At 41.2% G+C, this 12,398-nt stretch overlaps 1 protein-coding gene across 3 annotated transcripts in view; it reads left to right on the plus strand.

Moving 5' to 3' along the window:
- The first annotated feature begins 2,080 nt into the window (after positions 1 to 2,080).
- AHCTF1 (AT-hook containing transcription factor 1) overlaps positions 2,081 to 12,398 on the plus strand; it is a 79,427-nt gene continuing 69,109 nt past the window's right edge. The window contains exons 1-3 of one of the 3 annotated variants that reach the window (XM_047754523.1): positions 2,081 to 2,986; positions 3,753 to 3,773; positions 10,971 to 11,098. In XM_047754523.1, the coding sequence (XP_047610479.1) occupies positions 2,688 to 2,986; positions 3,753 to 3,773; positions 10,971 to 11,098 (448 nt within the window). In that variant the 5' untranslated portion in view covers positions 2,081 to 2,687. The remainder of the gene's footprint in view (positions 2,987 to 3,752; positions 3,774 to 10,970; positions 11,099 to 12,398) is intronic. The other 2 variants (XM_047754522.1, XM_047754521.1) reach the window with 2 other exon arrangements.

Genomic DNA, 12,398 nt, shown 5'->3' on the forward strand with positions numbered 1-12,398 from the left:
AATCTTTGCAACAGCTCTGCAAGGAAAAGAAGTAGCACTATCCTTTCTTTTTAGATGAGAAAACAGGCTGAGAGAGTGAAGTAATTCGATTAAAGTCATGATGCCAGAAAGTAGTGAAATGGATTAAAACTTACTTTTGTCTGGTTCCAAATAACCGTGTTCTTTCCACTACACAGGGCTTCCTCCAAGCTTTGAAGCCTATTTATCAGTCCATTCTGTGGAACGCTAATGAGGCAAAATGTTTCACAAGCATAAACAGATTCAGTCCATGGTCAAGTAACTTTGGGAAATGCCAAGCATATTAAAGGCAGTGAGGTATTATGTAAAAGAACTGTTTAATTTTATTTAATCAGCTTTTCCCCCAACTCATTTGACAACTAAACTCAGATTTTTTTTTTCCATTTTAACTCTTATTAACATCTCTTGAAACTAAAACAATTTGGCATATGCTTAATGATTGAAAAGAGGAAAAAGGGATGAATGAGAGATTTTAAAGTGGAAATGCAGTTTACAGAGCAGTTGAAATAAAAAAAAAAAAAACCCTAGCAAATATGAAGGAAGCATTAACAAAGTATAATGCTTTTTTTAATGTGTTAAAAAAGTATAAAGTCTCCTCTTGGTATAGTTGAGATGTGGGTGGTGGGTGGATGGAGGGGGGTCAGAGGCAAAAGGGGAAACATATAAAATAATACACATAGCATATTTTCAGTGCAAGTTCTAAGTAATTAAAGTGGACTGAAGTTGAAAGGAAGATTTGTAAGAAAAAAGAGACTTAGCTGGACCATTTTCAGTGGGAGATACTGAAACATAAAATCCTGTTTGGAGGAAAGTGAAGAAAAGATTCTTGGGAACTATGTAGGGAAATACAGTAGTACAGGTCCAGATAATCTAGAAAATCGTACAGAAAGCATACCAGCATTCTGTCAGTAATGATGGAAAGAAAGATTAAAATTTGAGAGATCATTTTAGAAAGTCATTTAATACGGATAAGTATGATGAGATAGATTTTAAAATTTTATAACTGGCAGGGCCCTTAAAGTTAACATATGTCTAATAAATCTGTTGAACCTCTAATCTAGTCATCCTTACTCTACAGATCTGACAACTGAAGCCCAGAGAGGTTATTTGATTTTCCTTCAGTCACACAGCTCATTAGCAGCACACCTGAGTTGAGAACTCACTGTCTTCAGACTACTAAATACAGCACCCATGAACTGAGAATAAATTGGGAACAAAGAAAGGAAGTGTAGAATGGGAGGGAGGCAAGGACTTGAATTAGCACATCTGACTGCGAAGTAGTTTCTGTTTGAAGAAGTTTATTTGAAAAGTGTTGGGTGCTGGGACTAACTTCAAAGATACTAATAACAAATAAAAGAAATTCCACAATGAAACCCCAGGGTAACCAAACATGCAACACTGATTTGGGGTAAAATTTTAGATAAAATTTGGGGTAAAAGATTAGACTAGGCATCGAGAACACCTTTGGCCACAAAAGCACGCTCGGATATTGAAAAATATCTACAGGAGGGGAAAAGAAGTGTTTCCCGATAAGCCAGGTGCCCACTTTCGCAGGGAAAGCCCGAGCGGGAGAACGAAAAACGCCAAATGCAAAGATTATCACTTGGCCGCCAGCAAACAGCGCCAGATGATAACACCACGACTCTCCCGCCACAGAAGACACCCTAGCAATGGGGAGCCCGCCGCTCCTCCGGATAAAGACTACCACCCCCGACTCTGCGCGGCTCCCCGGGTTAGGTGGCCAGAGCAGTTTACGCGCAAGGCATTATGGGATTTGTAGTCTTTTCTTCCCCTCTCGGCTTTGGGAGGTGGAGAGATCCTATTTTATGTAAATGACTTGCCCTTCCCGACCGGCTTCCCTTTCCTCCTCTTCCCTCCCCCAACCTCATTTCACGGAGTTTGAAAATTCCCGCAGAGCTGGCGCCCAAGGTCGAACACTCGCGAGAATTCGGGTCCCCGCGCCGCGATCTCCTTTCCTTTTCCCACCTCTCTCCGCCCTCCCCCGCCCCTCTCCGCTCCACCCCTCCCTTCCCCTCCCGTCCCCTCCCTTCCCCTCCCCTCCCCTCCTGGGCGTGTGGAACTCGGTCTGCCTGCCGGGGCTAATGCGCAAAGCCGGGCCGGCGCAGCCGGAGCGGAGGAGGTAGAGTCGCGTGGGTGAAGACCCGGAACCGCGGCGCAGGCAGCTGCTGCGTTTTTGTCGCTGAGCGGTCGGCCGCCCCAGCAGCCCGCAAAGGCGCTCGCGGGGGGTGTGGATCTGAGGTGGCCGGGGAGGTCGCAGGCAGAGGCCCGCGAGCCGAGAGGCAGCTTTCGTGGGGCGGAGGTGCGTGCGCCCTGCCGGCGGCGGCCGTGTCCCCCGGGAGATGCTGTGACGGACCCGCGCGGGAGGAGCTCGCGCCTCGCCTCGCGCCCCCTGGACTCGGCAGCAGCGGCGGCTCGGTCACCCGCCGTTCTTAGGTAGGGGGAAGGGAAGGCGGGGGTTGGGCCGGCGCGGCGGAGGGCGGGTCGGCGCGGCCTGGGCCGCGAGCAGCGGCCGGGCTTCTCCCGCCGCGCCTGTCCGCGGGCCCTCCCCTCCCCGCGCCGGGCCTAGGCCGGGCTTGTGGCCGCCCAGCGAGCCACAGGGGCTGGGCTCGCGGAGCTGCCTGGCTCGTGGAGCGGGCTCGAGGGGGCGAATGCGGTCGTTGGCGGGTGCGGCGCGCTCCAGAGCTCCGGGCGTTGGTTATATAACCTCCTTCTCGGCGGAGCGGCGGCACATGGCGACGGAGAGGCGCCTCGGGGTCTACGCCCCGCTCCTAGCGCGCCTACAGCCTTGTCCTCATGTTTCCCAGGCGGTCCTGGACTGCGACCCCTTTTCCCTCCTGCCCTCCGGGGCGGTTGAGACCTTGGCCGGCCTTCCCCTGGCGGAACCGGCTGGTACTCTGAGTCTGTCTTACGTTGGTGTCTGCTCCACATGCTCCCGGGCCTGGCTCGGGTGAGTCTGGGGCGGGGAAGAAGTTGTGACTCGTGATTTGAAAAGTGCAGTGAATCGGTCAGATACAGGAGATTTAAATCATTGTACATCTTGGAGTGGGTATTCGTTTGCCGTGCTTGTCCCCACCTGGAAACTTGAGGGCGATTATTTTTTAGTTACCCCTGACTGTTTGGGGGCCGTGGGGAGGTTAATTTGTTCTCAGAGCCAACGTGGTTCAAACTAGCCGTTATTATCTTTTTTCTAAGAGGCAGTTTGAGAAAATATTTGATAAGAACCTGAGTCCTTTAGGATAAATTGTGGGTCTCTTGGAAACTCTCAGCTTCAGTTTATTCTTAGAATATTCTAAAGTGCCAGTAGATGTTAACAATTTTCTCTTAGGAGCTTTCATCGACTATATGTGTGAGGAGAGAAGAAATTAGAGTAGGTTTACTTATTTGGGAGGATTTGACTAGGGATGACAAGCCCGGTCAAGTTAATGTTTGAGGGATACTCTAAGTGTGTTAAGTGCTAAGGGAAGGCTACGCTCTCCCCGCACCGTAATTTTTGATCCTAATTTTTCAATAACCTACTACCACAGCAGGCAGTAATTTGCAAGATGGCAATAATTATTTAAAAAACATTTTTAAAAGATTGTTAATACAGCAGTTTTGAGATAGACATATTTTGATATAAGAGGGAACAAAACGTTCTCATCTAACCATGGACATTTTTAGGAAGTTTTTCCTTTTGTTCTTCAGAATGAAGTCTGGTTTTTTTTTCCCCCTAGGTTGCATCACTGGTCTCTACAGTAAGTCTCTTCTACTGTCCAGCTTCAACTATTCACAGATTTATGCTTCAGCCATTCCAGAATCATCTCCATTCCTGGGCCCTGCCTTTTGTGCGTGTGCTTTTTAGGGCTGCACCTGCGGCATGTGGAAGTTCCCAGCCTAGGAGTCAAATTGGAGCTGTAGCAGCCCGAGTACACCACAGCCACAACAGCACTGGATCTGAGCCTCGTCTATGACCTACAACTGAGGGAGGCCAGGGGTCGAACCCGCATGCTCATGGATCCTAGTCGGATTTGTTACCTCTGAGCCACTAAGAGAACTCCCTGGGCGCCTTTTCTTTAAGATGTAGTCTGATGGGGTTTTTGTTTTTTTTTTTTTTTTTCTTCTTCATGTCTTTCAGCCAGGAGTGCCATCTCTGCCTTTATCAAGTTTCCAGCTTTCAAATACTCCTTAGCTTAAAATGCCACCTCTTCTGTACACTCTTTGATTTCTCTTTATCCCAGTTCTTTCCTGGGATCTCACAGAATATATACCTTTATTGTAGCATTTATTTGTATCAGATATTTTCATAGTTGATTATGTAAACTCTTTGAAGTCAAGAAGTAGGTTATCTTTCTGCACTTAAATTCTTTACCCAAAACAGTGTTTTAAAAGAAGTTGGTGATTAATAACTGATTCAGTTGTTTGAAAGAAGAACTGGTAAATGGCTGGAAGTTTCTGGGTCCATTGGTAGTTTACATTTATATCATAATTCTTAGTCTTTTTAAGAACCATAAAAAAGTAAAAGTACATACAAAGTGTAGAAATGTTTGCTGAATATATGTTGCAGTATATTTGAGTTTTCTTTCCTTTTTTTTTTTTTTTGCCTTTTAGGGCTGCACCTATGGCACATGGAAGTTTCCAGGCTAGGGGCTGAATTGAAGCTACAGCCACCGGCCTACACCACAGCAATGCCAGATCCGAGCCGCGTCTGAAGCCTACACCACATAGCTCACGGCGGTGTGGGATCCCTGACACATTGGTGAGGCCAGGGTTCAAACCCGCATCCTCATGGATACTAGTTGGATTCGTTTCAGCTTCTCTACAATGGAAAGTCCTGGGATTCTATTAATTGAGTGATGGGTGGGGCTTTGGCACATGGAAATAGCATAAATAAAAGAATGAATATTCTAGGTAATAATAAACTTACGAAGGAAGGGGTTTGGGGAGATAAACCTGTAAAGATAGTCTGGGACAGCCACATTGTGTAGGGCCTTGATTATGTGTGGCTGAGGACGTCAGCTTTTACATGCAGTAGGGGAGTCATTGAAGGTTTTTGAGAAGGGAGTGACAATCCATCCTGCTTTATCAGGAACAGTATTTTCATTGACAGCTGGCACAGTGTTCCTGCTCTGCCTATCTAGACAGAGCAGGAGTTGAAACTTTGTAAATTACTTACTAGAGGTTGCCAATTCTGGCTGGTCATAAAGGCTGGGACCTAATTTTGTACAGTACTAAACATAGCTGCTTAGTGTTTGTGAATATTTGTATGTCTTTGAACATATATATGTTGAAACTTTGTAAATTACTTATTAGAGGTTGCCAATTCTGGCAGGTCATAAAGGCTGGGACTCTACTTAATTTTGTGCAGTACTAAACATAGCTGCTTAGTGTTTGATTGTGAACATATGTATGTTTTTAATGTAAGGTTTTCTTTATAGTATAATTTTTAGAAGTTTTCTTCAGTGCGCTTAGAAATTTAAAATTCGCACTGTAGATTAGGAATTTGAAAGGTCTTGAAGCCAGAAGCCAATTTTTGCCCTGTAGATTCAAAAGCTAACTTCTAAATTTGGAAAACTTTTATTTCATTCACTGCATGTTTTTTTGAACACCTTTGTGTTCACAGTGATAAGCTGAGTTGGAGAGATCGGTAGTCTCCTTTTCTATAAGCTTTGGTATGACAGGGAGGAAGACAGAATATGGAAGTGTAGCATTACATGTACTAGTAAGTGGTAGAACCTGGACTCAAGGCCATTTCTGTCTAATTCAAAGTTTGCACCTTTTATAAATACTCTGGATGGAACCTGAGATTATTGTTCAAAATGATATTTTTCAAGACATTAATGGAGTTCCTGTTGCGGCTCAGTGGTTAACGAACCCGACTAGCATCCATGAGGGCTCGGATTCCATCCCTGGCCTCAATCAGTGGGTTAAGGATCTGGCGTTGACGTGAGCTGTGGAGTATGTCACAGATGTGGCTCAGATCATGCGTGGCTGTGGCTGTGGCCAGGGGCCACAGCTCCGATTCGACCCCTAGCCTGGGAACCTCCATATGCCGCCAGTGTAGCCCTAAAAGACAAAAAGACCAAAGAAAAAAAAAAAAAGAAGAAGAAGACCTTAGGGGCTTTGAGGAGTTCTTTTTCCCTTGAAGTAGACATCAGTATGCTACGGAAGTTTTAGAACACTGCTCTAATTCTAGTGGAACTGAAGGGGTAAACTCCAGTGGCTGTGTAGAAGCCAGTTCTAAATTGTAGGACCAAAATGTGAATTTTACAATTGTTACCCTAATCCTAAGAAACAATTTAATAGAAGGTGGAGATAGTGACACAAAGACGAACCCCTGGGAGGGGGCTAATCTATTGAAGATGGAGAGGGAGCTATGGATTTAACCTTTTTTTTTTTTCTTTTTTAGGGCTGCTCTCGTGGCTTACGGAAGTTCCTAGGCCAGGGGTCAAATCGGAGCTACAGCTCCCAGCCTATACCACAGCCAGAGCAACTTGGGGTCCGAGCCGTGTCTGTGACCTACACCACAGCTCACAGCAACATAGGATCCCCAACTTATTGAGTGAGGCCAGGGATCAAACCCACATCTTCACGGATACTAGTCAGAGTAGTTTCTGCTGGGCCACAAGGGGAACTCCAAAATTTTGTTTTTGTACAAGTAGTACTTTAGCATGTAGCACTTAATGTTGGTTGAATTAAGAGACAGACTCAGCATTGATCCACTGATCTATTGAATATAGGATCACTAAAGAAGTTGAACAGCTTCAGGAATTCAGTGTTCCATGGTCCTTACCTTTCTAAGTTTCTAAGGCTAGCACTAATTTAGCATTATTACAATATTAACCTTTTGTGGAAATATTTGGGTTCCCATTTCTGTTATCATATTGAGGAGATTTTTTTTTCCATCCAGGAGGGATAGCTGAATTGTCTCAGGTCATTATTAAAAGTTTTGAAATTTTCACAATGATTTTTAAAATGTTATCTTTGTCATAAGTGACATTGTTTAGTTTCTGGTCTCTTGCTTCATTGGTTTCTCTATGTTGATGCAGTATATATATTTTTTGATATTGAAGTAGTTTTTCATTTCATTGACTTTTTAAATGTGGTTATTTTGCTTTCTATTTCAGTAAGTTTTCAGCTCTTTTATTCTGCTCATGCTGGGGTTTTTTTTTTTTTTTTTTTGTCTTTTTGCCATTTCTTGGGCTGCTCCCGTAGCATATGGAGGTTTCCAAGGCTAGGGGTCGAATCTGAGCTGTAGCTGCTGGCCTCCACTGGAGCCACAGCAACGCGGGATCCAAGCTGTGTCTGTGACCTACACCACAGCTTATGGCAACGCCAGATCCTTAACTCACTGAGCAAGGCCAGGGATCAAACCCAAAACCTCATGGTCGGATTCGTTAACCACTGAGCCACGATGGGAACGCCTCATGCTGGGTTTAATTTGCTCTTTTTTCTGATTTCTTAAGGTGAAAGGTTTATTTATTTATTTATTTATTTTTTGTCTTTCTAGGGCCACACCCACATCTTATGGAAGTTCCTGGGCTAGGGGTCAAATCCGAGCTGTAGCTGGAGAGGGTGTGGAGAAACCTATGCTGTGGTTGGGAATGTAAATTGGTACAACCACTGTGGAAGACAGTATGGAGGTTCCTCCCAAAACTAAATACAAAAAAAAGTACCTTATGATCCAGCAATCCCACTCTTGGGCATATATCTGGACAAAACTATAATTCAGAAAGATGTATTTTGGGATTTTCCTAGAGTTTTCCAGGGATTATCTATTGACCCTTTTAATGTACTTCTTTCCAAACTGGAAGCTATTAGGATTCTCTGGATTTTTTTGAACTCACCTTTTCTCTTTGTTTCATGACATACACACACCATATACTTTTATTCATTTTCCAGCTATTAGGGGAAGAATGTGTAGTAGTATGCGTGTAGGTGAGGTATATAACTTTACCAGTGTGTAACTTCTTTATTGGAAATGAGTAGCAAATTGTACCAATAACATTTAATAGTCCATACTTCTCTGATTTGAAATAATAAAATATGCTTTTTATCATCTACTAAATTTTTGCAGTTCTGTGTCTAGATTCGGTCTATTTTTCCATTACTAGCCTATCATAATTATTGCAGTTTTTTCTTTTCTTTTCTTTTTTTTGCTGCAACATTGGCTTATGGAAGTTCCCAGCCCAGAAATCAAACCTGTACCACAGCAGTGACAACACCAGATCCTTTAAATGCTAGGCCACCAAGGAACTTTGCAATTTTAATTATTATAATGTAATAGTATATTTTTTTACTATCTGATAAAACAAATTCTTCTTTATTATTGTTTGGTTATTTTTAATATTTTGCTATTAAGGAAACTACTAATACATGCATTCTTGTATATGCCTCTTCCTATATATATTTTCAATATGGATTTGTAACAAAGTCTAAAATAAGTGAAATGTATCATTCTGTCAGCAAGAGGAGTACAGATACTTTATTTACACCCCATACTTTAACCATTATTATTATTATTATATTGTCTGTATTTTAGATTTTTCCCTTTATTTACCAGTACTTTCAGATACCATTTTTTTTGCATCTCAGATGTTGTGTCAGATGTTGTCTCAGATGTTGGTTTATAGAAGCCACTATAAACCTTTAGAATTCCCTTTAAGGGGAGGGTCTGTTTGTGCAAAACTCAGTTGTCAAAAATGTTTTTCATTCTTGTTTTAGGGAGTAATTTCAGTGATACATGTTGAGAACTATTTTGCTAAGAATTTTAAAGATATTCCAGACTTGTGACTTCCACTGTTGTTGAAAATTCTTTTCTTTTTATTTATTTGATCTAGGATTCACTGGTCTTCCTGATTTGGTTTGTCTCTACAAATCTGGGAAATATCTTTTGGAATATTGCCTCTTCCTTGCTGTTAGTGTTGTCTTTTGTGGAATTCTGAATAAACATGTTGGATCTTCCTGTATTGTCTGTAACTTGGCTACTTATCTCTCTCTCTGCTACATTTTGGAGAAGTTTGGAGGCTAGCTCTCTACTGCTTTCCTTATCTTCTGAGTTTGTTTTTGTTGACTATGAGGTACAAAAGAATTATTTGTCGAGTGGGTGCAAAAGAATATTTGTAAGTTGTGAAGGATCATGATGCACAGAATACCTGTGTACTTGCTACCTTGTTTTAGAAAAAGAGCATTACTGTTACTTGGAGTTCTTCGTATATTCCTCTTTGTTCCAGTCCCTTTCCTTCCTTTCAGAGTTGACTGCTATTGGGCAGTTTCCTTTGTTTTATTCATAATTTTGCCACATGTGTTTGTATTCTTGGCAATATTTTGTTTAGTCCTGCAGTCATTTTAACTCTATATAAATGTAATTCTGAGTGTATGCTCTCTTTTGTTTAATATTATACTCTGTCTATATCATTGCCTTATAGCTGCTATGTTCTCATTGCTCCATTATGGAGATTCCCAGGCTAGGGGTCTAATTGGAGCTGCAGTTGCCAGCCTATCCCACAGCCAAAGCCACGCCAGATCCAAGCTGCATCTGCAACCTACACCACACACAGCTCAAGGCAACGCCGGATCCTTAACCTACTAAGTGAGGCCAGGGATTGGACCTGCATCCTCGTGGTCCTAGTTGGGTTTGTTAACCACTGAGCCACAAGAGGAAGTCCTCCCACGGAGTTCTGAATTTTACTTATCACATTTTTAATTCTAGGAGTTCTGCTTTTTCGAATCAACTTGACTGATTTTCATTATTTTTAAAGTTTATTCTGCATTAGCAAGCTAAATCTTTGATTTCTTTAAACATATTAAACATAGCTATTTTCTGTTCTCTGATCATTTCAGAGTCTGAATCAAGTCTTTAGTAGACTGATTTCTGCTGGCTCTTGATCATGTATCCTTGTTAATTCTTTGTTATTTTGATTATGAGCTTGTTTTCTTTGAGAACTCTGAGATTACAGAGAATATTTGTTGGTTTCTGCGAGAATACTTTATAATGTTCCTCACTGAGTGTTTTCTGATACCAGCTTGAATTCTGGCCACTAATTTGTGAGAAGGGAAGATTTTCTTTTTCCTGTGGAGAAAGTTTTAGCATGGTCAAGATGGACAGCTTTATTGCTCTTTGTCTAGCACAGAGAGTGTATCAAGCTCTCACCTTTCTACTGATGGAGTGGAGTTGGATGGAGTGGGGGAGGCTCTTAGCTTGCATTGACTCTGTTAACTCAAAGCTTTCTCTTTAGCCTCTGTGGACCTCTGGGTACTCAAGACAAGATCAGTCACCAGGACTGTATTTAGTAGCTAACCTTTAAGGCCCAAGCCCCCTTACATGTCTTCCAGAGTTCCTACTGTTTCCACTTTTGCCTTTGTCAACTCTGTAATCATTCAGAAAGATAGTTTTAAACCTTCAGCCATCATTTTTTGTTGTTTGCAATGGGAGAGTCATTCAGGAAATCTAGCCTTCTATATATTGGAAATGAAAGATAATTTTAGGTTTTTTTTTTTCTGTCCCATTGAAGGCATGTGTCAAGCTTAGTTCCTGAGGTTACTGTAGGTTTGGATATTTTTCATGGACTTTCTCTCCTTTTACTGTAGTGGTATTTTTTTCTAAAATCATATCAACTTCTTTTGTGTATGAAGTGTTCCTCATTGAGATTAATTGCATTGAGCCAGTCTTCAAAAAATCTAGGGACTCATGTATGTTTTTCTGCCATCTGGCTTAATAAATCTTTACTCTCTTAGGGCTGTTTGCATAATACCTTCTTAGGAGAGAATACCCTCAGACCCAGAAGCACATAATATGTATTTAATAATCAGATGTTTTAGCTGATTTACTTCTGTATGTAGTTTTTTTTGTTTTGTTTTGTTTGTTTTTTATTAATCCTTCTTCTGGCTAGAGATAGTCAAGAGTCTTATAGTACAAATATATCATAATAATCTTACTATAAAAATATTTGCAGTGAAAGTATGCGAGACCTAACAGCGCAAGTGACTAGTGATCTTCTGCAGTTCCCAGAAGTGACTATTCAAGCCCTTGGAGAAGACGAAATCACATTAGAATCTGTGCTTCGTGGAAAGTTTGCTGCAGGTAAAATAATGTTGAAAATTTACTAGTTTGATTGATTTTTAAGGTTGATAATAGAATAAAACTGTTTCTTTGATGTGGAAGGAAAAAAAGTAGAACCTGGTTAGAGTGGTCTTATATAAAATATATAAAGTCTACAACTACGTATTGCATACTCTAGAGCACATTTTTAGTGAATCTCTTGGGGTATTATAGTTCATTTTTTTTCTTGTTAAAATACCATACATTTTGTATCTCTTAGTATCGAGTATTTGTGTTTGGAAAGTAGAAATAATACACTACTGGTTTTTCTTTATAATTAATAAGTTTTATGAGTTTAGGTTAGAACCTGAACAGTCATATTATGAGTAGAAAAATCTGATTATAGTGCTCTAGATGATGCAGTATGTTCAGAAAGTCTTATTAGTCCCATTAAACTGAACAAGATCTTAATATGTGATTTAGATTATATAATACCACGGAAAACTATACTAAAGAAGCCATGAAATTATGGATTTCAGTCTGTCTTTTCTGAAAGAAATGCAGAAAACATTTCTGAGAATGAATTTCACAGCCATCCTTCCTAGCAGGACAACAGCAAAACATCTAGATCAGTATTATAATCAGCACAGTAATTACAATACTACTCTCTTGAATATCAAAAGTAGTGACAGGACTACCATTATATGCTAGGCCCTTGAACAATTTTTTATCAAGTTAAGTACTAGACTTTTCTAATCAGGCATTATTCTGTGTAACTGAGAATCACATAGGTTAAGTAACTTGGTCCCAGTTATAAAGAAAGTGCAAAAATGAGCTTTGAATCCATGCATTGTGGATCCCCACTGTGCTGTACTATTTCTGTAAACTCTAGCGTCTTTCAGCTGTAATCTGGTGTATACAGCCATCTATTTGGATGCACGACAGACACCACAAGTTTAGTAGTAAAAGTTAACACCATTCATCTAGCTGTTCAAGGGAAAATTTAGGGTCTACATCCTGATTCTTCTGTATTACTCACCTCCCCATGTTGTATCAGCAAGCAAGTCCTTTTAGTTCTGCCTCTGAGATAAATCTTTAGTCAATTCAGTTTTCTCTGTTCATGGCCAACCAGGCATAGGGTATCATCTCCCTGCTTTCTGTTCTCACCTATTGTCCATGCTCTGCTTAGCAGCTGGACTAATGTTTAAAAACATAGGTCAGATCATCAGTATCCTGCTTAAAACCCTCCGGTTGCTTTACACTGCATGCAGAATAAAATTCAGACATGATTAGTAAGGGGCCAAGAAAGACTTCTGTTGTTTCCTGTTACTATGTTAGTTAT

The sequence above is a fragment of the Phacochoerus africanus genome, chromosome 12 (genome assembly GCF_016906955.1).
Source record: "Phacochoerus africanus isolate WHEZ1 chromosome 12, ROS_Pafr_v1, whole genome shotgun sequence".
NCBI classification, from domain to species: domain Eukaryota; kingdom Metazoa; phylum Chordata; class Mammalia; order Artiodactyla; family Suidae; genus Phacochoerus; species Phacochoerus africanus.